The sequence below is a fragment of the Rutilus rutilus genome, assembly GCF_951802725.1.
Source record: "Rutilus rutilus genome assembly, chromosome: 9".
Classification (NCBI taxonomy): Eukaryota; Metazoa; Chordata; class Actinopteri; order Cypriniformes; family Leuciscidae; genus Rutilus; species Rutilus rutilus.
The window spans coordinates 37,857,657-37,882,821 of NC_140223.1; the positions used below are offsets into that span (position 1 = coordinate 37,857,657).

Below are 25,165 nucleotides of genomic sequence, written 5' to 3' on the forward strand. Positions count from 1 at the left end.
AATCGCCGAGTCTGCGTGCGAGGAAGAGCAGGCAGGAAGAAACGGAGCACTGGAGCACCGCGTTGAGCTGAACATAATCAAACATGTCAATATTCACACCTACAAACCAGATCAGGCTAACAAATGTTGCCGTCGTGAGGATGAAGAAAGGAGGGAAAAGATTTGAAATAGCCTGTTATAAAAACAAAGTGATGAGCTGGAGATCTGGAGCGTGAGTCAGTTATGAAAAACTCATTATATGATTTTTTAAATATATTTTTTTAATAATGTGTTTATTCTGTTATTATAGCTATTATAATAATGTTAAAGTCTTACATTACTGATATATCACTATTGGAAGGATTTTTATTGCGTACTTCTGATTGTTTTTGTTTTGTTTTGTTTTGTTTTGTTTAGTTGATATTAGATAACACTATGGTACCAACACTTAACAACTAGCACCAGGTTCACATGATTTCTACAGTCTATGGTTCACTCATATACTCTGCAGTGCGCATGCGCTCGTCGTGTTTTCGCTCATGACGCATTTGCAGTGCGCAGCTGGCTCGCGGCTGTTTACTACAAACACAACATTTATTCATCATTTTTATTTCAAATCCAAACGTGTCTTTTACACTGTACAATTATACAATCTTGTACAAGACACAGGTGTATATGTTAAAAAAAAACAACAACTATTCGATACAGCCAAACTTCCCCAGTTGACTGATTACATTAATTGCAAACATTTTTTGTATTACGTAAGTTTTCTGAAATGTTATGTTTAAATATCAACTAATTTGCATACATTTATAGAAAAAAAATCGGAACACTGGATGAAGTCAGGTTAAAGGTGCCTTATGTAAAAATAAATAAATTCATACTCCACATTCCATACCAGATGGGGGCAGTATACCTCCAGAAAGTGAGTTGGTCTACTCTAGAGTATGAATATCTTCAAGCTACTCCCCTTCACCTTTACCAGTGAATATGTTCATATTCGTTTTGTTCATATTACATTTTTATTGTTAGTTTGAATTACATTAATTTGACAGACAGCATTCGCTGATGTTGACCAAGCTAGCGCCAACATAACCAGAGCTTCCAACTCTCACGCATTCACCGTGAGACACACGCAAACACTTTTCACACGCTCTCACCCCACACATCAATTTTCTCACGCACAGAAAAATCGCGAAGCAAAGAGGACACGGAGACCGACAGACTAGACAGAGCAGGTTAGTTATGATATAAAAAAATCTCAGCTCTCAGATTCTGTCAATTAAATACCGTTTTGGCGCTTGTAAATGTTACACGACAGATCCCTAGCGCATGTGAACCGATCATCTCTACTAGCTAATAGTAAAAAAATCACGAACACTGAAAGATACAGTAACGTTAGGCTACAACTTACCAAAATGTATTCCTCATACATAATATCGACCAATCAGTGTTTTTTATCATCGTGAAGAGGTCAATAACACAGCTGGAGAACAATTATGTCAGATTTACCTCAGGAAAGCCATTTAATAAACATAATATAGGTCACGTAGTTGGCAAGAAAAAAAGAGCAATAGAGATTGTGCTATGTGTACTATATTACAATACTGTATTTATGAACGTTATATACGTTTATCGAACAGCCTTCGATACATTTCTATGTTATAACTTCCCGAAAATCTACACAAACATATAAAACAAACTTCTAACGAAATACTAACAGCATCTTACTTACCAATCCAAACGAAATGTTGCAAGTTCGAAGTCAAACCTCATTTTTTTCATGTCCATTAGTTGTCTCCAGCGATGGAAAGCAGTGCCAATGTTTACTCTGGTTCTGTTCCTTTTTTATCATATTTTATTTGAATGTAGTAGTGGGCAGTAGGCTACTTTCCACACGATTGACATCAGGTTCAAGTACGCCCACAAGCCGTGCGAGTTATTCGTGTATTGCATGTTTGGCTGGTGGTTATGTTGCCGGCATACCGCCTCCCATGGCCGAAACTGGTATTACGACACCTGTCGGGCCGTGGCTATTAATGCTAATGCTAATTGAGGTTGATATCTCTGCAGCACTATAACTTGACATTTTTTTAATGACATCATCGCCCTTATTTCTTCTCATTCTTTTGATGCATGTAGCTCATTTTTTGGATATTTTTCCTCAATTTTTACATAAGGCACCTTTAAAAATTCTTTTTTTATTATTATTATTATTATTTTACAGAGGAGATTTTGGATATCTCTTTGTATCACTCCAAAATCTGAAAATACTGTCAACAGGCAGAAAAAAAAAAAGAATTTTCAAAGTAGTATTAGTGTACTAGTTATAAAGTATTAGTAATAAAATGTTTATATCAAATTATATATGAACTAACCCCCTTTGTAAAAACCGGCTTCAGAAGATAGATAGGAATAAAACTGTAAAGTATGGCGTATGTAAGTGCTGCTTCAGCAAAAATACACTCTGTGCGGGAACGATCAAGTGTGTGTGTATCTGCAGGTTGGAGAACCTGGCGTAAGACCTTTTTCAGTGGTCAAATTAAAAATAAAATCTTTACAGTGACTTGTGATTAGTGTCTCAGTCCACATCACATTCACACTGGTGTTTTTAGGAACACAGACAATACTAATAATAAAGTATTCAATATTATTAATATAACCTCTAATTGTAAAAAAAAAAGGTAAAAAAGACAGAAATATATGACTATTGCATGGTACAAAATAGTTACTAATTATTATGTCCTGAATTCTTCACTGACAAATTTTAAGCCCTCAAGCTGTACGTGTGTAAATGAACACAGTGGGCTTTTCGGTCTAAAAACTCAAACAGCCTTTTTCTATTTGAAAAGCTATTTAGTAATATAATTTTAATTTATTTTAATTTTACTCTTTATGATGCAGTTAATTGACAGCTTTTATCAACCCACAAACTCCCATTTGGGAAAGGTCATTTGATGGAATTTCATGATCACTTGGTAAAACAATTAATAATGTTCTTAAGTGACAATCAACTGTACTTACAGGGAGAAAGATCTTGATGAAGTCCTGCAGACGAACACAGTGTTTGTGAATGTGTCTAAGGGTCAAGTGGCGAAGAAAGAGGACCTGTCAAACGCTTTTGGCACAGATGACTTGACAGAAATATGCAAACAGGTCAATTTACAGACTCTGTATGATCTGTGTGCTTCATAATATTCAAGACGATTGTTTTCATCATTATAACAGTGTATTCAGTTGACACATGTTTTCTACCAATCCTTAAATGTTTCTACATAAATGGGTTGTTTTCAGATTTTATCTAAAGGAGAACTACAGGTGTCAGACAGGGAACGGCAGAGTCAGCTGGAACAGATGTTTCGTGATATTGCAACTATCGTGGCAGAAAAATGTGTGAATCCTGAGACCAAACGGCCCTACACAGTCAGCCTTATAGAGAGAGCCATGAAGGACGTTCACTTCTCCGTCAAGGCAAACAAAAGCACTAAACAGCAGGTCAGTAGACCTTGATCATGTGACGATCTGTGAAATGTTTAGCTGCACACCAGGTCAATTACATGATCACATCAAATGATGGTTGTTTGTAACGTTTGATAGCAGGGCTTGACATTAACTTTGACTCACCAGCTACTGTGGCTAGTGGTTTTCCAAAGTTACTAGCCAATCAGCATTTTCACTGGCCACAATTTTGACATTGAACTGCGATATAGATATTCTTTTATATATTTTTGGCAGCAGGTTTATTAGGCTGCTGTCACTTTAAGACCCAATGCACAGATGCATTATACGGTTACGCGTGCGTTTTCTTTCTCAACTGTTTACTTTCACTTAAAGCATAACTGACCGTTTACGTGAATGCTCGCCAAGACCGGCAATTTGTCATTATTTTGTGTGTATTCGACTGTTTAAGCGCTATAAGCAGCGAAAATGAACTCAATGTGGCTTTATGCGTGCAAACTTTGGGTGTGAACCCAAAATCTGTGGGAATGAGTAAAATTATGCGCAATACACAAAGTGGCTAGAGGAGTGATTGCGTTACACAACACTGCTGAAATCCACCCGGTTGGCGGGTGTTAATGTCAAGCCCTGGTTGATAGTAATATGGTCTCTAAGGGTACGTTTACACGACAACGATACGCTTAAAACTGAGAAGTGTTTCCTTTGAGTTTTCCGCATACAGACGACATTGTCAAAACGATCCTCATTCACATGATCTGCGAAAACGACTAAAAACACTGTATTCTGTGCTATAGACTGAACACTTAATACGCATGTGCATGACGTCATCGTCTTCAGAGATTTGTGTTTTTGTTGTTTTCACGGAGACCGCTTTCAAAAGCTTGCACTTTGAAACCCGTTTTCAAAAGTTCGTGTTTTCAGGCACACAGAATGCCGTGTTCGTGTTAATGAAAGACCAAAACGCATAGAAAGTTGAACGGTTTTAGTTGAAAACGGTGTCGTGTAAACGGCCCCTGAGAGTCTGAGACCGTGATACTGATGAAGGTCCGTGCCGCCCCTCCAGGCTCTTGAGGTCATCAAGCAGCTGAAGGAGTCCATTCAGATTCAGAGAGCTCACATGCGGCTGCGCTTCGTCTTGCCAGCCAAGGATGGGAAGAGACTGAAAGAAAAGCTCAGACCGTTAATAAAGGCAGTGGAGGACGAGGACTTTGATGATCAGCTTGAAATGGTAAGAGTCTTTCGGGTCAGTTTATTAATTCATTCATTTCGTTTTACATACTGGATGTCAAGGACGTAACCAAATATTTAACCAGATATTATTGGTCTATAAACGAGGGATATGCCATCAACTAATCCACTAGTTATCCAACAACCGACGAGTTGATAAGTGAGTTTAATATGTTTAGCAGTGGTGCGTTAAATGAACTTTCATTTTTAAATAACAAAGATTCAACTTTTTTTGTGATTTTTAGCATCAATTTAGTATTTCTCTGCAGTCTGTTCTGTTTTTTTTTTTAAAGATGTGTTCATGTACTTGCTTCCGGCTGTCAGTTAGAGCAAGTGTTACACTTTTATAAAATAGTTGCAGTAGAAAAAAAAAAAGCGCATCACGAACTAGATGTTGTGCACCTCGGCACCAGAACTAGTGTTCTGTACCAATTTCGATACATTAGCAAAAACGCTTGGACTTTTTTATTAACTAACAATAAAGATGAATAAATACTGTAACAAATGTATTGCTCAAGGTTACAGTAGTTTGTTAGTTAATACTCTTTGGTCAAAAATGACCGAATACTTCTTACTTAATACTTAATACTACTTACGTTTTGAATTGTTTAGTTTTTTTTGCTTCATCGGAATGGGATGACGCTTGGTGACTTTTGTTGTATTAGCTATGTGAACACACAAACAAATTATGGTCATGATTCAGATATGTTAAAGGGTCGTAAAAAAATATAGTCACACTTGTCTCCTTCACGGTCAAAAATGACCGCCATAGGAAATGAATGGGAAATACGAAAACTCAGAGAAACTTTTGGTGGTACAAAATACAAATCAGCCACTGTGCAGAAGAAAAGTGCTCAGCAATGAAGGGGTGACACTCTAAAACATCAATACCCCCCCCCACACCCACACACACACACACACACACAGAGAAATGAACTGGTAAGACTGCAACAGCAAATTTTGAGAATATGCCAAATAAAATCAATAAATGCAAAAAATACAAAAGAGACTCTCTGGCTCAAATACACACACACACGCACACACACACAAATAATAATTGTTTGCTCTTATTTTAGCCTAATAGGTGTTCCTGATATCTGTTGCATGCAACAATACATAAAATAATTACAGTTTGTATGTATATAGTTAAAATAATATTTATTATTATTACATTTTTATTCCTATTTTTTAACCTACAGTTTGATAATGATTGTTTGCTGTTTTTTGTTTGTTTTGCTGTTAGATCATAATTGCCCTTCTGAAGTTTTATTACCATTTACAGAATTAAACTGAATAAAATACCAATTAATTGCAAAATGTCTGTATAAAGTGTTTTGAATTATCACTATCCTTATTTTGTTAGATTTTTTTAATGATCAAATACTGAGTAACATAAATGCTTGCATTGTGTTCCCTTTCTAACCAAATATTATTGTTTGATTGTAATCATAATGCAAAACCTGATACTTATCTAACAAAAATATCTAAACCTTGACAAAAAAGTAGTCTTTTAGAATGTCTAAATATACAGGGTGGGCCATTTATATGGATACACCGTAATAACATGGGAATGGTTGGTGATATTAAAGTCTTGTTTGTGGCACATTAGTATATGTGAGGGGGCAAACTCCTCAAGATGGGTGGTGACCATGGTGGCCATTTAGAAGCCACAAACAGGACTTTAATATCACCAACCATTGCCATGTTATTACGGTGTATCCATATAAATGGCCCACCCTGTATATCTAAATAAAAAAAAATGGAGAAAACAGTGGGAATCAAAAGCCTCCCTATGTATATATATATAGGGAGCTACAGTATAGCCTACAGGCGGTTACACGACATTACACCCGTTTTTACCTTTTTAACGCCACTGGATGGCACTTTTCTCACTTCAAAAATGGATTTTAAAGGCCTGCACTGTATTTTAATGTTGTGTTGCATTTATTGATTTTTTTTTTTTAATTTATTGATTTTTTTTATTCTAATGGAAAAAATAGCTCATAAATTTTTTATAATTATTACATTAGTTTTAAAAAAGTCATAGAAACCTTTCAAAATTCTAAATAATAATAAAAAAAAAATTATTGAACAAAAATATATTACATTGGTTTTCCAAAAAAAAAAAAAAAAAAGTTAGATTTTACGGCTTCGGTCACTTTTGACCGCGAAGAAGACAAGTGTGACTCCTAAACGAAGAGGACCAGAGGGTTAATGTTAATTAATGACACCTTATTGTACTGTTACCGATATTTATGATGATAATTATAAAAAATACATTTAAACAGCACGTAGTCTTCAAATATTTATAAGTAAACATTTATAAAAAGATCAAGTAAAAAATTTGAAATTAAATAAAGGACAAAGAAACGCATACACATTACATATAATTTAATACACTTCTATTTAAAAAAAAAAAAAAAAAAATCCTGTCTGTTACTATCATTTGTCATTCATTGCCATTTCGGATTCATTCATGAATTTAAATACAGCAAATTTCGGCCCTCCCGAGCTCAACAGCGCCCCATATTTTCCCCAACGTAAATCTGTTTTGGCAAAAATTATATATATATATATTTTAATTTGAGGATGTTTGTACTAAAATGGATATAAAGACTAGATAGATTTGGCAGTTTTAATGTGGCATCTAAATATCACATACTGGAAAAGCATATGCTATTATAAACTGGTGGATATATATATATATAAGATTAAATATTGGTATTATATATTTTTCCCTTTTGTTTGAGTTAAGGTAATGGTGTCTCCTGCCTTTTCAGGTGTGTTTGATAGATCCAGGTTGCTTCCGTGAAATTGATGAGCTGATCCGCTGTGAGACTAAAGGAAAGGGAACACTGGAGGTGCTCAGTCTCAAAGATGTGGAGGAAGGAGACGAGAAACTGGAATAACCTCTTCATCTGCACCTGCTTCAACACATTAAACTATTGCCGATTCATTTTACATGGAGAGCCTTTTTTAATGAGTTATAACACTTTTTGCATCCGTATTTTTGGAACAGGCTTTAGTAACAATTCTAAATTGGTAAATAATTTAAAACTGTTCCCAAAAAGACAACATTTTGCATGGTTGCAATAATTTATTTTCTGTGAAAATCTGAATTGTTAGATTTAATAAGAGAAATAATAATAATATACAATAAAATATGCAATGAAGCATTGTCACCAAGTCCTTATGTTATCATTTTAATGCTCATTTGGTGCCAGAGAAACCTTCTTAGCCCAGTTAGCTAGTTTTATAATTGAATGATGTAAGAAAAATATATGAAATTAATTCTGTGCGGGAACGATATAAAATCACGTTGAGGCTACTTAATTGGATCACTTAAACATAAATGCATGTGATACTGAAGTTTCACAAATAAAATCTTTCCTGGCCAAAAATAATAATAGAAGAAAAAAAAAAAATATATATATATATAGATGCAATTAAGGGGGCTTTCACTGTTTGCTGCCCCTCTCAGCGTAGCTCTGGTTTCACACACACTTCATTCTATTGAACCCTTGGTGTGTTTCGTTCAATTTACGAAACCTGTACGGCGGCCCATGATAAAAAACAGAATGGGTGAATATAGTTTTATTTTTATTTTATTAATTTGGTGCTGTTATCACAGCAAAGTGAACAACTTTTTTTTTTTTTTTTTACTGGCGCTTTTGAGGAGCAGCATTCATTTGCTCATTCTCGCTCGTATCCAAGTTACATCATCAAACTGTCATGTGTTTTGTTGAGCTAATGCCATCGTGGCTAAAAAAAGGGTTTGATTGACATCCGAGTTTTCACGCTGTTGTCTGTCTCGAACTTGAGTCTGTCTGGAGTGTGGTTCATGTGAACCCAGTACGGTTCGCTGCTGAGATGAACCCAATCTTACTCTAAATCACGGGAAGTGTGTGTAGATCACGGCTATAAACTGTAGATCGCATTTCTGCTGGCCTTCGGGAACATTTACAGTACATTCATGGCCGAATCTGTTACCTTAAATTATACGTTTATCTCTGTAAAGCTGCTTTGAAACAATCTACATGGTTAAAAGCGCTATATAAATGAAGATGACTTGACTTGACAAAGTTTCCTTCATGGCGCCTTTCATCCTCCTCATGTTGTCGGCAGGCCACAAGAAGCTACATTACTTAGTGTGTCCGTAGGACTGCTGAATGGTGGAAGCTACTGCATCTCCATGTCTTCCAGGTGTGCCTTCCTGAGTTCATTCCCCCAGAAGTTTGGCATCTTCCGCAGTCCGCCGTCACGCGTCTCCAGGTGAGCAGCACCAGTCGAGATTAACTGGAGTAGTTGCACACATGCTTCAGACGCAGCCTCAAGAGGCTTTCCTCATAGCGTCGTCATTAAACGCAGTGTCTGGTTCCCCTCTCAGGGATCAATGGTCACATTCATAACCGGAGACGTTTTTGCTGCTTTACATTTTTGTGGAAATGCATTTATTAATCCAAAAATTAAAGGATATATATATATATATATATAAATCTTTTGTAACATTATAAATGTCTTCACTGTCACTTTTGATCAATTTAATGCATCCTTGATGAATAAAAGGTTTGTTGTTTCTACGTTTTTTTTAAATGTATTTTATCTAGATACATTAGCAAAAGAGTAGACTACATTAGTAGAATGCACAAATGTTTCCACAAATAATGTTAATTCAGTGCACAAAGTAAGCAAATGTCAACCAAACCTGCCAGTATATAGATATATTATAATTTTTTTTTAACCTTTTTGTGTTTGTATTTTATCTCATTAGTTTGAGTGTGCAGTTTTGGATATTTTATTCAATCAGTGTCATGCATTAAAAATGGACACAAACAATCATATATCATATTTTAATATATAAAAAAAACATTTTACATTTTAATTATTCTTATTTACAATTTACAACAGTACACAAAGTAACAGTAAAACATTGTCAATCATAAAAAAACGTATAAAATAGCACATTTGCGTTTGTAAAATGAATGAGCTGGGACTCAGAATGTTAGAACGGCTTTACATTCACTCAGGGACTAGAGATGTGTTCATCACGATTATGTGGAATACACAGAATGAAACATGACAATCATACTAACAGTATTCAGATATCAGTGGAAAAATTACATCAGAAAGCAATGAAGTGAAAGCCCTATAAAATATTCTGAACAAGAGATTTGCTTAGTTAATTAAGGTCACTGTTTTCTAAAAGAGCAGGTTCTACATTAAAAAGGCATATTTGATGCTATGCATGTACTTGATGAGATGGTATTGGTGAGTTTATGTAGGGATGTGTGTGCAATGCAAAAAAAACACAGTCATATGCTTCATCCACAATACTAGAATGCTTTTCCTTTTTGTCTTTTCTATTTCATTAAAATCACGAATTCTGTTAATCCCTCTAGTCAGAAAAACCCGGCAGCCATTTTGAATAAACGTCAGTTTCCAAAAGCTCACTAGCAGCTCAGATGGCATTGTGTCGTTCGGTTCCTGGTTGTCTTGTAAACGGAATCTTTGAAAGGCAGAAAAAAAACATGCATTCAACATACAGAGTAACTGCTTACAAGCAAAGAGCAGAAAAAATGATCTAAATATCAAGTTTTAAGTATCAGCAATGGTCAGAATCACACAGACCAAAACAAACATTAACTGGCTGTTTTTCGGAGAAACAAGTATGTGTGAATTTAGCATGTTTCCTAAATATCTGCAAACATATTATGGTTTTTATATGCTTTAGTACAGTAAACAATTACAGAACAAAGCTACTGTATATCTGATGCATTTAATCTTTAAAGGCAAATGTCGCTGAAATATCTCAGTTTGAAGGATCCCTGGAAGGCAGCCTTCGTTTCGCGTCCTTCATTCGGCCTGTTCTGAAGGACGCATCGGATGTATCCTTCGCGGCCTTAAATCGCCCCCACAATCCTTTGCACATATTCAAATTCACGAAAATAAACTGACGGAAAACGAGTCGATACTGAGCCCGTCTGAGTTCATTATGACATGTAAGACAAACATAATGTTCTCGCACATGAAAGTATAGATGTTATCTTTTGTTTTGCTGTAAATGAATCGCTTAACACTAAACTGCCAATAATGTAAGCCACAGTAATGAATTAATAGAAAGCCAGTTAGTTAATATAAAGATTTGTAAAAGTATTTGTCCAAAATTAAGTGCGGGGGGCACAAACATTTATAACGTAGCCATACGCACTTCCTTTTCCATCTCTTTCTAGCATTTAATGCTGAGGAGGACTCTAGTCTACAAGCCTTTGAAGGACTCAGTAAGATGAAGAAGCTTGTGTGTGTGTGTGTGTGCTGACCTGCTCATTCATGATGGCGGAGAGCTCGGTCAGCATGTCTTTATAGTGAGCTTTCATCTCCTCCTGATACTCCAGCTGATCTTCTTTTATGAGACGCTCGTTCACTTTCAGGGCCTGCCCACATGCGTCTGCGAACTGCCTGAGGGACGAGAAACAGCAAATCACAGTCACAGTTCCAAACAAACCAAACCTTTGGTCATCCTTATCCTTATCCAGGATCCTTATTTCCTAGTGTTATTGTCAGTCACTTAATAAATGCACAAGCAAGCGCACAGAGAGATTTGCACTCTTCATAAGAGAGCACAGCACATCTAGATATGTGCCAGAGCGGAGGTAATTCACTGTTTTTATAAATCCTCGATGGGGCGGAACAATGAATAAAGAAGTACCTGAAGATCTCTTTCAGGAGTTTGACTTGGTTGTCTGGGTATTTCTTGGCATTCTTCTCCTCAAGGAAGGCTCGGGCGTAGGCCATGGGCCCTGCATTTACCTAAAAAACACACACAAACTTCATGAAATACATTCTTATATTACAGTCTTAGTAAAGATGACGGAATAGCTAATGCTTAATGTCATTAAAGGGATAGTTCACCCAAAAATGAAAATGTTGTCATCATTCACTCACCCTCAACTTGTTCTAAACATGTATGATTTTTTTCTTCTGCTGAACAGAAAATAATATATTTTGAAGAACATAAGTAACCAAACAGTTGATGGACCCCATTGACTTCCATAGTAGGAAAAAAAAAAATACTATAGAAGTCAATGGATTTCATTTCATTTCAACTGTTTGGTTACTTTTGGATTTGGTTTGTGTCCAACAGAAGAAAGAAACTCATACAGGTTTAGAACAACATGAGGGTGAGTAAATGATCTCAGGATTTTCAGTTTTGGGTGAACTATCCCTTTAACGTAAAGAATCAGAAACGGCGAGTTGTGCATTAAACAATTTCAAATGCACAATGTGGAGACAAAAAACCACCTGACATGCATTTCTGATGATGCGATATGACTGAAGAGTAATTCAGTCTACTGTATGAGTAGCTCACCTTAACACTGACACTGCCCTGTAGTTTGAGCTGCAGGCGGATCATGTCCACCTCCTCCATGTTGCACAGCTGTTTGAGTTCAGACACTTTACGGCTCATCTCGTCGATCGCCACCTCGATAGGGTTCATCTCTGTGCTCTGCTGTTCCACCACCTCGATGCGCTTCTTCAAGAAGGGCAGACTAGAGCTGGCTGCAGGAGACGCACACAGTGGAGATGAGATTACTGAACGAATTACTCTATTCCCATGTCAAACACTACCCGTTGAACGATACAAGGATAGACATTAAACTGCTCTTTTGATTCTGTCAGCTAAATCATATAAAATTGCATTATTCTTGAACTGACCAAAGTATTTAAAGGGAGATGGTTACATTAAAACCATACATTTTAAATCCACTATTGTTTTATAAAGAATTATTCTATAGTCTATACAGCATTTCATGCAATTACACTAGAAGTAACTAATTAAATTACAGACAAATTAAGAGTAATCCCTTTACTTTTTCAAGGGAAAAGTAATTCATTGTGTTTGGTTGTCTAATTCTGTCAAAAAATACAAATCACCTATCATACTGTATACAAAAAAAAAAAGTATTGGGCAGTATTTATATTCTATTCAATACAGATTGCACACACTGCAAAAAAAATATTGTCATACTCAGTATTCTTGTTTTCCAGTACAAATAAGAAATAAAATGTATTAAATCAAGACTCCAATTTACTGGAGAACTAAAATGACTTAAGATTTTAATTCTTGTTTTCTGAAAGAAAAAAAATCAAGCATCAAAATTAAGTAGGTTAATGCTTAAAACTAGAAGAAAAAAAAAATGTGTTATTGGGGTCAGAAAAATAAGCTTAATTCAAAGGCAAAACAAGTTGAGTTTTTCTGACCCAATTGGCAGATTTTCTTTTCATGTTTCAAGCATAAACTCACTTAAAATTGATCAGTTTTCCAGAAAACAAGACTTAAAGGTAGGGTAGGTGTTCCTGTTCAGAAACACTTTTTTTTATACTGGGTGAAATGGTCCTTCCATCCTGATAGTAGTCAATACATTATGTGTTTAGAAAAAGGAATGAAAAAAATCAGACCTCTGTAGCAGCTGCAGGACAGTAAAAACTCTGACCAATCACTGCCATTCGGTGCGAATGTAAAGAACCAATCAGATGCCTTCATGTCTCGTGCCCGCCCCGAGCCCCACTGCGCGCGCTGCCCTGCGTGCACTCATCACATGTCACCGTTCCCGGAAATATTCAGCTCAAAGCACCTGCATATGCAGTCAGCGAAGGCAAACAAGGCAAAAACTACTTCCTCGGACCCTGCCCGCACTCTTGAACGACCTCCTCTGCTTCGCCCTCAACCTCGGACCTGTCCTCGAACCGACGATGCGGTACTTGTCTCCGGACTCGGAGTGTATGTTAGTCTTCATTAGAGTCAACAATGTTTTCATCATGGAAACTCTTACATGCAAAACACTGTATATGTTATGAATCTTACACGAAATTCACCTTCATCACAGTGTAACTGATGGTAATGGAAAAACGTGTATCAATGCAACCTGGTTTTAGTTTTGCCTTATAAATATAGCTCGTTACCGAATGAAACTTTACCATTATCGATATGCTAGCTTGATAGTGAGTACTAAAAGAAATCTTATTTGTTTATATTCATAGTGATAAAGTTAGGTATTTTATTACATGTGATTCTGACATGATGTCACTGTATGTACTGCGCTCCTTCCTCTCCACTCGTCTCAGGTAATAAATGCGTCTTCCAGCTGAGCCTGAGCGTTTGGCGTCGCGCGTTCATGTGTTTTCGGGGCGTGGCTTTGGAAGGAGCTCAGAAGGGAGGGGGTGGGAGTGAATGGAAATAATGAGCTGTGTTTATTGCAGATTAAAAGGTCTACAGTCACTCGATTTTTATATTTTCTTTTTCAGAGTACTTACATTTTAATTATGTATTGGTATATAAAGACAGTTTAAACAAATTTGGAATGTTTTTTTTTTAGAAAAATGATTACCTACCCTACCTTTAATTTCTTATGTAATTTTGCTTCTCCAGTAAAAGTGTCTCGATATAAGAATGTTTCGATATTTGTATTGGAAACCAAGACAAAAATACTGAGCAAGAAAATCAGTTTTTGTACTTTTTTACTTTAGTCAATGTATCCGTGTCATTGCTCTTTTGTCTCGATTTATGGGTCAAAAGTGCGGTGAGAGTTTTTATTGTTTTGGTTTGTTTTTTTCCATGAGAAAATTAGAGAAAAATGCAGGAAATAATCCTCCTAGCGTGTATAATTCAGTGGCCAAGTCAAGCAGAAGCTCCAGAATGGCTAACAATGCTTACAGCAACAGTTTTGGTCTAAGAAAAAAAAAGGTCTATATATGAAAGGTGTTTCCTTTTGGTACAATTTTTTGTTTGATTTTAAGTGCCTCACTGGTCAGGATGGTTTTTCTTTTGCACTGTTCTTCCACGTCTCCATGTTTTTTTCCAGAAAGAGTGAAGGGCGTCTCAAAGACAAAGCGACTGATGTTGTGATGGTGCTCGAAGTCGGTCTTCTTCTCCAGCTGCTCCTTTTCACTGAAATAAGGCACTACATAGGTCACTTGAATGTAGGCAAATCTGGGGTCCAGGTCTTTAGGATTCACCTGTGAAAAACACACCTGAACTTTAAAAAAATACTATAAAAGAGATGTCCTACACTGTAAACCCGAATAAGTTGGCAAAACTCAAATAATTTGAGGTAATCAGTTACATCAAATTTTATAAGTTAAGAAATGTAATGTTTAAGTTAGCAGAACTTGCAGATTTTTATTTTGTAATCATACATTAATTGCGCTTAACTTGAAATATTTTAGTAAGCTTATTCACACACAACTTAAAATGATCATGTAATCTCAACTTAAATATGAACTCAAAAGAAAAAGAAAGTTCTAAATACTCATAAAAGTTCATTTGATTGAACTAATTTGTATAATTTAAGTTGGCCCTACTCAAAACAATGAATTATTTTGAGCGTTAGGGTTTACAGAGATGAGATATTATTCATGGAGAGGAAGAAGGTCAGAGAAAGGGAAAAAGTGGTATGGAGGATCCAGCAGGACACACCTTGTTGGAGTCTTGGATCATCTTGACATTATCAGCTCCAAACTTGTCAGAGTAGAGTTTGAGGAGTCTTTGAGAAATCTCTGACAGTCCTGTGAGCTTCGGCTCCTTGTAGATAAACTCCTTGCTCTCCTCCTCCTCAAAGAAGCCCTGTCGAACACAACGTTACACGTGACCTAGAGATCAGGGGGGCAGGAAGAAATATATAACAGCTCTCACTGAAGCCCGATTAGAGATCGGTGTTAAAGTTAACGCGACACGCTGTTAAAACGACAGCAGTGTTTGACAAAGCACAATGAATTCAACTTTTAATGAAGGTTAACAGCACATTTAGATGTCTCTGTCTGAAACACAACTGCATTGACCTGAAAGCACTCACAATGTACACAGAAATGCTCAGGATTAGAGGTCAGGATTCGTTTCCAGGAGAAGTGTGGTACGTTTAATCAAACCACGTGTGACGTATGCCACACACATTATTAGCATGTAGGGAGAACATGAGTGTTAAACTGTAAAAGACTGAGTGCAGAACAACTTAAATGAACTAAAGATGAGAAAACTTACCACTGCCTGATATATACAACACACAGGAGAGAATAGAGAAGTGTTTAAATACATTGATTTCTGAGATAAGCGCTGGGGGAAATAATTTTGGTTCCTTGTATGGACAGTAAATATTAATTTGCCTTCAAATACTTGGATTAATAAAACTTGACCAATTTAGTGTACTCATACTACTCATGCTTATTTGAATTCCTTTTTCTATGATGGTCCATGTAATTTTGTATTTGCTTATTGAATTACTCCCCATGACCATTATTATGCTAATTTAAAGTCTCCTAATGTTGTTTTGGAGTCTCCTACAACAGGTTTACATGCATCCAAGGAATATATATAAAAAAAAAAAACACTTTCATTTTCCATAATATACATCAGATGGCCCAGTCTGTTGTGATTGGTCTACTCTGCTCTGATTGGTCAGATGGCCCAGTCTGTTGTGATTGGCCTACTCTGCTCTGATTGGTCAGATGGCCCAGTCTGTTGTGATTGGTCTACTCTGCTCTGATTGGTCAGATGGCCCAGTCTGTTGTGATTGGCCTTCTCTGCTCTGATTGGTCAGATGGCCCAGTCTGTTGTGATTGGCCTACTCTGCTCTGATTGGTCAGATGGCCCAGTCTGTTGTGATTGGCCTTCTCTGCTCTGATTGGTCAAATTGCCCAGTCTGTTGTGATTGGTCTACTCTGCTCTGATTGGCCAGATGGCCCAGTCTGTTGTGATTGGTCTACCGCTTACAGCACCTGTCTGAAGTTAAATGCCCATTACCAGAACTGAACTACAGCTCTGGAGGCTTCCTAAAGCTCAGTGATTGTACTCACTGTAAAGACAGTAACGATGTCGTCGATTTTACCATATCAATCTGATCGCGAGTCCGATGATGAAACATGGGAAGAACTAGTAATTCAACCCAAACCTTTTTTTTCGGCATCCATGTTAACAGATTAGAGCATTCACACCTCACGCAGAGGCTGAATTAAAGACACAGTGCATTGTTCTTGATCAAAATTGACCTGATCAACATGAAAAATAACAAATTTCACCATAAAATCATGTAAGTGTTTTGTGTTTCACAATCACCATATAAAATTCCACGCTGTGAAAAAAAAAAAAAAATACTCGAAAACACAATGTCACTGTACGTCCCAGATCTAACAAAGTTTTGGCAAAGTGCACGTGGATCTGTTTGCCTCTTCCAAGGCCACTTTTTTAAAAGAATTTTCACTTTTGGTGTGAAAAATTCCCAAATTAAAAATTATACTAATACTAATTAAAAGGTCGGCTTCAGAATCGGAGTTGGGAAGCAGTGGGCTGAGGTAACAACTGCACATTTCCACTTTTTTTTTTTTTTTCAAAATATGATTTCAAGAGTTTCTGAGTGATTGAGTGTCTTACCTGTCCATAGAAAGCCACACGATAGTACCGACCAAACAGACGTTTCTCTGAGTTCACAACCTCTGTCACCTTCAGGTATGAGCGGTGAATGTCATAGTACAGCTCCGATAACCGCTATTGGACACACACACACAAACACACAGTTGATAAGCATGCTCCTTCATGTTTATTTTCTTTTAAAGTCAACCAATAAACAGTCCAAGTACCTTAAAATCACGTCTCTTCTCAAAGACAGCTATAACAGGTTTGTTGATCTCTGCAATGAGCTCGTATCTCTCAGACTTCCAAAGATAATCCACGCACATCTCTAACTGCTCCACCAGTGTGTCCTACAGAACAGAGACATTATTCAGTGTGTATGAGAGACATTTGAAACTGTGATTCCTCTGAAATGTGCGAAGTGAGAATGCACCTCTGTGTAAGGAGTGTCCTGATTGCCAGCGTCTTCTTTCATTGCTCCCTCTTCTTTAACATTCGGAGAGATATTCATGAAGGCGGCCCAACCCATACTGAATGATGCTGCAGTTTAATACACAAACAGGTTATTAATTCATCCATCTTACATCTACCCATCCATCAGTTCATCCATTAACCCATTAGCCCTCGTATTCCATCCATTCTCAAATCAGTTCTCCCTCCCTACAGTATTCACTCATGAGAGATCCACTCATCCATTCATCTTTCTATCCATCTTCACATCCCAGACAGCAACATAGTGTCGGCCCAGATCCGGCCCACATCTGGTACACGTGGAATCCACATCTGGGCCGACACTATATCGCTGTCTGGGATCCAATCATCCATTCATCCATCCATCCGCTTTACTCTCTCTGTTTAATCATACATTAACAATCACACAATAACATCATTTCAGATAATCAGTGCTACTATTGATAGTAAACAAACACTGTCTTTGCATTGTGATAATATCACAGTATGTGGCACATTACAAGGATGTCTCAGGATCATGGAAACATTAGGAGAGCTGGAAACAGAGAGTGCTCGTGGACACTTTCATTCACATTCACGTGCACTGTTGTTCACGTTATTATTTCTACAGGGTGACAGGTACCTTGCACAAGCAAACATTCGGGAAGACCTCTTTACAAACAAATTTTAAACACTAAAACAAACTTTACAAATATACCTGATTATAATAACTGATTAAAACATTCCCTTTCTGAGAGCAACGAGCCCAATTTCAAGAGTTAAACTAAAGGACACACGTGTCTGAAAACTATTTGGAGCCGCTTGCATGAGATAAATGTGCACTCTGTTTACACACACTTGCTTCCTGTAGTTCCTTTAATAATAATAATAATAATAAAACAAGCTGACGTATGCTTTAGTAATTACCATTACTAAATACTACTAACATGTATTTTTTGCCGTGTTAAGAGTCTGACTGAGTAGTTTACCTTCATACTCAGCAAAAATAGTTTTCTTTACAAAGATGTTTGCCTTGCTTTTTGCTTTTACTGTTAAAAATATATAAACATCCTTCGAACAGGATGAATTTAGTTAAGCAGCAACATACATACAATAAAATACAATATTTACACTGTAAATCTAGCATATGTAGGTTTATGCCGCAAGGTTTATGTTAGATTTCTCTGAAAATAAGTCTTGTACAATACTGTGCAAAAGTCTTATAGGCACATTGAATGCGTCATAAGAACATCTGGAAACTTCATATTAGTCTTTTGCACAGTATTGTAGATTTAAGAATATCTCAGAATACCACAGAAAACACGATACAAATTCTGAAAAAATGTTTTGTAGTGCACACAAACTAACTGAGCAGCAAGGAAGCAAAGCTTAGGTTTTGGACAGGTATAAATATCTTAGTTATTCCTGTCCAAAACCTAAGCTTTGCATCCTCGCTGCTCAGTTAGCATTTAGATATTTTACCTAAACATTTGAAGGAATTTGTTGTTTGCCACATTTGCCTTTGGTTCGCTTACTGGGGCATTGTTTTCTGTAAAGCTGTCATGAAACGATATGTACTGATCAGGGTAAACTAAGCTGAAGAAGCACAGAAGTAGCTCTATGATAAGTAAATGTTTTAGTTTAAATCGTAAGACACATTGGGACCACTGAAGGGGTCAAGAATACTGCAGGTCGGGGCAGGCGGAGGTGAACTCACATTCTCCATCTTGGGGAGTTAGTAAGGGGCTACAGTTAATTACACAGGCTCCCTCTTTGCTCACACTTGGGATCCGACCCTTCTCAGACTTCCAGTAACCTGTGATTGCAGAGTGGCATCAGGTTTAACACAGGTTTACTTGCAACCTAGGGCTGGGCAGTATGACAGTACACTGTATGCAAGGGTAGAAGAGTCCGTTCCAAAACATTTAGCTATATTGTTAAGAATGACGAAATGATAAGAAGTAGCACTTGAATTATCAAAAAAAAAAAAGCCATTCACTGAATTTCCAGCTAAAATAACTATATATAGATGCTGTTACCATTATATGCAATTAGTCATATTTGAATAGGATTTTAGTCATACTGCCCACCCCTATCTCAAACTCAGAACGAAGGCGAGTGCTCCAGCATGCATCTAGTGTAAACTCACACTCATGCCAGCATGCACATGCAAGAGCCAGAGCAAAGAGAATGCATCTAATGACAAGGCCACAAAAACTCACAGTATAAGGAATAAAGCAGGAAGCAGCTAGGAGCATTTTTCATTCATTATGAAGTACAGCACTGAAAAAAACAGCAACAACTGAGCAGCAATGATCAAGGAGCATGTCAAAAGAAAGCTTAATATGGAGGTTATTTATGCTGTGTTACAAAAAAAAAAAAGAAAAAAAAGAGAAACTATCACATTGACATAAGCATGCATCACTTAAATACTGAGGTGCTCACCTCTCCTCCTCAGAGACTCTGCTATAAGTGCTGAGATGTGGATGTAGCACATGGCCGCCTGAAGTGGACAAGGAAAACAGTTTTTACAATTTCACATAAACGCCCTAATACTAAAGTTCATTTAAACTTCTTTATCCTCTGATTTTGACCTCGGACAGGTCTCCGTTTCTAACATGGATCTTGGCCATGCTCTCCAGCCAGGTGCGCCTGAGCTCAGGTGTGCTGGCGTAGGAGTTGGCCAGACTGTACTGCAGGTCCACCAACATCTCCGGGTCCTTTTCATGCTCTTTCATTTGGGAGGTTGCCATCAGGACCGTGCGTATCCTCTTGGTCAGGTCCTTCACCTCAGCCGGGAATGTTGTGCTCTGGAAGAAGGCAAAATAACTATTGTTTAATGTTATAATACTAGGTCATGGATTTGGGCTGTTCTTGTCTTCTATGACTGAAAATCTCCTATGTCATTTACTCATCCTTCCCTCGGGTCATTTTGACCCGAAACTCATTTTTTAAAATGTTTAAAAATTGAGTGTTCATCAGAGGGGTCCAAGACCCTAGGACTTTTGTCGCACTTGAACCATGAATACACACAACACATTTTTTTTATTTTTTTTTATGGATTCGAGGAGTTTTGTGTTTGAAATTTAAAAAAGTAACAAATCCTTCCCTCGTGGGTCAATTTGACCCCCTTAGGAATGAATGGAATGCTTCAGTACACATCGAAAAACCTAAAACGTTACCAAAATATTATTGTATAATGTCTACATGTGTATATGAATGCATCCTGAAGAACTGACTTTAGGACCCAGCAGAACAGCTCATTTGCTCCATATAGAGCTATTAGGCCATCTAGTGGCAAGAGTCATTAAATATCATGTTATATATTTTTTTCCCACAAGAGGTCGGCAAAGACACCCAGTGCAAGATATTTTGAGCTGAATTAAAAGTTATGCATGAAATTGTGAGTTATGTTGAATTTAAGTTGAAAAAAATGTGAGGAATGTGCTTAAATGCACATTATTAAATGCACAGATTTTTATTTTTAAGTATTTTTTAAAAAAAAAATTAGGATACTATGCATCCTGATAAAGTTCCCTTGGCCTTTGGAATTAAAATAGCCCCACATCATCACATAGCCTTCACCATACCTAGAGATTGGCATGGTTTTATTTCAGTTAGCCTAATAGCTAGTTTGATTTGCATTGAGAGAGGATCTTATGGAAAGTACTCCATGCCAATCTCTAGGTATGGTGAAGGCTATGTGATGATGTGGGGCTATTTTAATTCCAAAGGCCAAGGGAACTTTATCAGGATGCATAGTATCCTAAACAAAAAATAAAAAAAATACTTAAAAATAAAAATCTGCCTGCCTCTATGGGAATTTAACATAGGGGTGTACACACTTATGCACCATGTATTTTAAGGAAGAACATTTATTTATTTACGATACATTATTCATTCACAAAGAAAATTTGTGTCCTTAAAGGTTGGATTTTTCCTAATTTTTTAAATTAAGGCATTAAGTTCAATTTCCAAAATATGATTTTTTATTTCTCTTTTTAGTCAACTTTAGCATGGGTGTATTAACTTATGCATTGCACTGTACATGTTAACTAGCTCTCATTAGAGTATTAGCAGACTGTCTGCTTAATATCTGCTATCACTTTATTGTGATGCTCCCAATATAAAATTGTGGCGAGACAGATTTATCTATGTAATTAATTAGAAACACAGATTCATCATCGCAATTAAAACAGAAATAGACATTTAATATAGAGTGCCATAAAACTTAAATTTAAAATGGCTATTACTCATCCTTTAAGTAATCAGACAATCTCTTCTCAGTGAACCGTAAAGCCACAAGAGGAGTGATAGAACAGTAGACGGCAGTAAAGCACAGTTCTAGCTTGTGATCTAGTTTGAAGAAGAAACTGCTGCTTCAATACACTGCAGGTTCGCCAAAACCCAAAATGGTGTGTAGCTTTTGGTTGCGCTTACAACGCTACTAACTGGAAAAAGTAGTCAGCTACTGGAAAAGCTACAGTGTTTTAAAAGAAACCGAGCTACTGTCAAGCTACTAAAAAATGTCCCCAACACTGAGTACATTAACACTGTGGACTACTTTTATGCTGCTATTTTATTGTAACAGGGTTCCCACACCTCGGTTAACTTCAAACTCAAGGACCTTTCAAGGACTTTCCAGGTCCAAAACCCTCAAAATAAAGGACTAAATGTGGGGACACATTTCAAGTGAGAGCAAGGTTACATCGTGTTACCTTGTAAGATACATCGTTACAGTTTGCATGTGTCAAACTATGCAAAATATCTTTTTTTGCATTTATTTTTGGCCATATGACAGAGATCTGATATTCTATTTGTGGTATTTCTGTTTTGCATAAAACTGAAGAATATTCGGTACATCCTCCTAAACTATTTTCAAATGATCTGATATGAACTTTTGCATGGCTTTTATTTAAAAGAGCTTAGGCTCATGTAACCAGACTATTTTTGCAATGTTTCAGCGGTGTGTCTGTGAAACGTTGAGGTTCCATCGTAGTTGTTTTGTGCGCGCGTGAATGTCACGGCAACGTACAACACAAAGTACCTCACGCGGGGAACACTTAATGTAACTTGCAAATGCGTGTAACTAACGTAAATCAAGCAAGCTGGTGTGCATAGGCCACGAAGTGCTGGCGAAATAACACATTAGCGGACCAGAGGGAATAATACGGAATTTTTTTCCGAAAACTTATTGCACAAAATAAATTCAAGCACTTTCAAGGACATGTATCTGTGTGTGTTTATTTTCAAGAACTTTCCAGGGCCTTGAAATCTTTTTTCCAGATTCACAAACTTTCAAGGATTTCAAGGACCCGTGGGAACCCTGTTTAGATGACAGCACAAGATTACATTCTATGGAAAAGAACGATGGCTAACATGAACATTCGGGTCTTTGAAAAGTAATATTTATCTTCGTAAAATTGCTTAACCCTCTGATGGTCTTTATTTATGTCTACACTTGAGTTTTTTGGGGTCTCTAGAGACCCCAGACAATAACATTTAATTTTGTAACAAGATAATAGTTTTTTTTTTTTACAAATGTAATTTTATTCTGTTTGTTAATGTTTTTACTCAACATTTGTGCAGTTTTTGGAGAATTTATGATATTTTTTAAATTTCTATAAATAAATAAATAAATAAATAAATATTTAGATAGCCTTTTTACAAAAAACAGCATTTGATGTAAAATTCACTTTATAAAAGACCCAGATTTCTAACTTTCATTCATGGGGATAACATGGATGATTTTAAATGGTTTAATGTAACATTTTTGCCCATTTTTTGGAAAATGCAGTTTTAAAATAAAAAATAATAATTTTAACCACTAGATGGCTATAGAGCCCCAGTATATGCTATTTGCTATTAGACTACCTGAAAGATATCTTTTCACAAGTTGGATTCAGTTGGATTCATATCTAAATATTATAAAATCACAATTATAACAAAAATAAAATATTTTTGTCAAAGTTTAGCATTTTTTTGTACCAAAAAAACCCAGTTTTTCAATAATGTTACATTATGATTAGAACCAAACCTGAACAAAATGTTACAAAGAGAAATGTTGGAGTCTTAAGATTTTATCATTTATTTCAATCATTTATTTTTAATCTAATTCTAGATTCTAGACACACACAATTGTGTGTGTGTGTGTGTGTGTGTGTGTGTGTGTGTGTGTGTGTGTGTGTGTGTGTGTGAGAGAGAAAGAGAGTGTGTGAGTACACATTGTCGGTGTCAGTGTCACCACTTTATATTTGTGTTGGTTCTGCATTTTGGATGATTTTATTTGACAAATTATAGCCTTACAAATGTGTGTGTGTGTGTGTGTGTGGGTGCACATTTTCAATGTGTCAGTGTCACCAATTTATTTTTGTGGTGGTACTGCATTTTGGATGATTTTATTTTACAAATGATAAGAGAACAGTTTTTATAGTCTCAAAAATGTATTCCTCTATATGTGTGTGTGTGTGTGTGTGTATACACGCGTGTTGTGAGCAATATAATTTAGCATTGTGGATGTTTTTTGCATTGGTGGAAGTGTGCCACTTTATTTGTGCCATTTCTGTCGATGTGTTCTGCGTTGTTTCTGATTTTGATGATGAATTTTGTCTATTTTGATTGCGGGGTCTCGACCACGAGTGTCACAATGTTTGTCACGCTAACATAAAAACAGATATCATTCCAATTTAAATTTTTTTTTGTAGATCTAGAAAGTGTTGAGAGTCGTAGAAGGTTTCATACCATTTGGACAAAGGGAATTTTTTTTTTTATTTGAGTAAAAGTCATTTGGGGTCCCAAAAGACCCCGTAAACCATCAGAGGGTTAAGTATAATTGTGTAAGCAGTGCTCCAGCAAACCGCAGCTCTACACAGAACACAGAATATGTCCTTTGGTAATGGCCACCATTAAAATGTTATCAGGAGTGAGCAACTGAGGCTTTATTAAAACTTTATTGTCACGAAATCTTCTTTATAAATCTGCCTGCCACTTCATGGTACTTTCAGTGCATTTTAACCATATTTTCTGCTGAATTCATTTGTAGCTCACAACAAAACTATGCTTGGAGGAAAAAAAAAACTTGGAGCATGTCTTCTGCCTCATGCTGATTATGTGTACAGCGTCTAATCTGCTACCAGTTAACATCGGCCGCTAACGAGGCCTATCCCAGCTTAATATGCAGAGACAAACAAACTCATAGTTTGATTTTGTGGTTTGAACAGTTCTGTTTGGCGGCGCAGACATTACACACTGCAGCTTTAAAGTGTTATTTTTGCAAAACTCTCACTTTAAGTGGCGTGTCTCCATTGGCGAAGTTGTTGATGATGGCCAGAGACTGCTGGAAGCGTGAACCGCCGATTCCTACATCAGCGATCAGCTGACTCACGGCTTTAATCACCTGGAGGAGAAGAAACCACACAATACACATCGGTCTCTCACATTCCCCAAATCCCCAAACCAGCCAGAGAGCCACCTCAGATATTCAGCTGTCGGTTGTCTGAACACATACATCTACACTAATGCACCCACATACCAAAATAACAGAAGTAACTAACTATAAGTAACTTTGCAAGTACATGTCAACTAACCGTCATTAGAGTATTATCTGCTTAATATCTGCTAACTCTTTATTGTGATGCTCCCCAACAGATA

General features: G+C 36.7%; 2 protein-coding genes across 3 annotated transcripts in view; one reads left to right on the top strand and one right to left on the bottom strand.

Annotated features, from left to right (window-relative positions):
- Positions 1 to 7,847, top strand: sbds (SBDS ribosome maturation factor). Its single transcript, XM_084419552.1, has 5 exons — positions 1 to 211; positions 3,006 to 3,135; positions 3,274 to 3,474; positions 4,502 to 4,666; positions 7,446 to 7,847. The coding sequence occupies exons 1-5, from the start codon at positions 84 to 86 to the stop codon at positions 7,572 to 7,574; spliced, it is 753 nt and encodes a 250-aa protein (XP_084275678.1). The 5' UTR covers positions 1 to 83; the 3' UTR covers positions 7,575 to 7,847.
- Positions 7,848 to 9,501: 1,654 nt separating this feature from the next.
- dock10 (dedicator of cytokinesis 10) overlaps positions 9,502 to 25,165 on the bottom strand; it is a 124,858-nt gene continuing 109,194 nt past the window's right edge. For both annotated transcript variants that reach the window (XM_084419797.1, XM_084419798.1), the window contains exons 44-56: positions 24,801 to 24,911; positions 20,110 to 20,325; positions 19,961 to 20,018; positions 19,233 to 19,331; positions 17,499 to 17,605; positions 17,293 to 17,415; positions 17,087 to 17,200; positions 15,140 to 15,286; positions 14,469 to 14,679; positions 12,032 to 12,222; positions 11,372 to 11,472; positions 10,983 to 11,121; positions 9,502 to 10,171 (exon numbers count right to left, since the gene is read on the bottom strand). In XM_084419797.1, the coding sequence (XP_084275923.1) occupies positions 10,124 to 10,171; positions 10,983 to 11,121; positions 11,372 to 11,472; positions 12,032 to 12,222; positions 14,469 to 14,679; positions 15,140 to 15,286; positions 17,087 to 17,200; positions 17,293 to 17,415; positions 17,499 to 17,605; positions 19,233 to 19,331; positions 19,961 to 20,018; positions 20,110 to 20,325; positions 24,801 to 24,911 (1,665 nt within the window). In that variant the 3' untranslated portion in view covers positions 9,502 to 10,123. The remainder of the gene's footprint in view (positions 10,172 to 10,982; positions 11,122 to 11,371; positions 11,473 to 12,031; positions 12,223 to 14,468; positions 14,680 to 15,139; positions 15,287 to 17,086; positions 17,201 to 17,292; positions 17,416 to 17,498; positions 17,606 to 19,232; positions 19,332 to 19,960; positions 20,019 to 20,109; positions 20,326 to 24,800; positions 24,912 to 25,165) is intronic.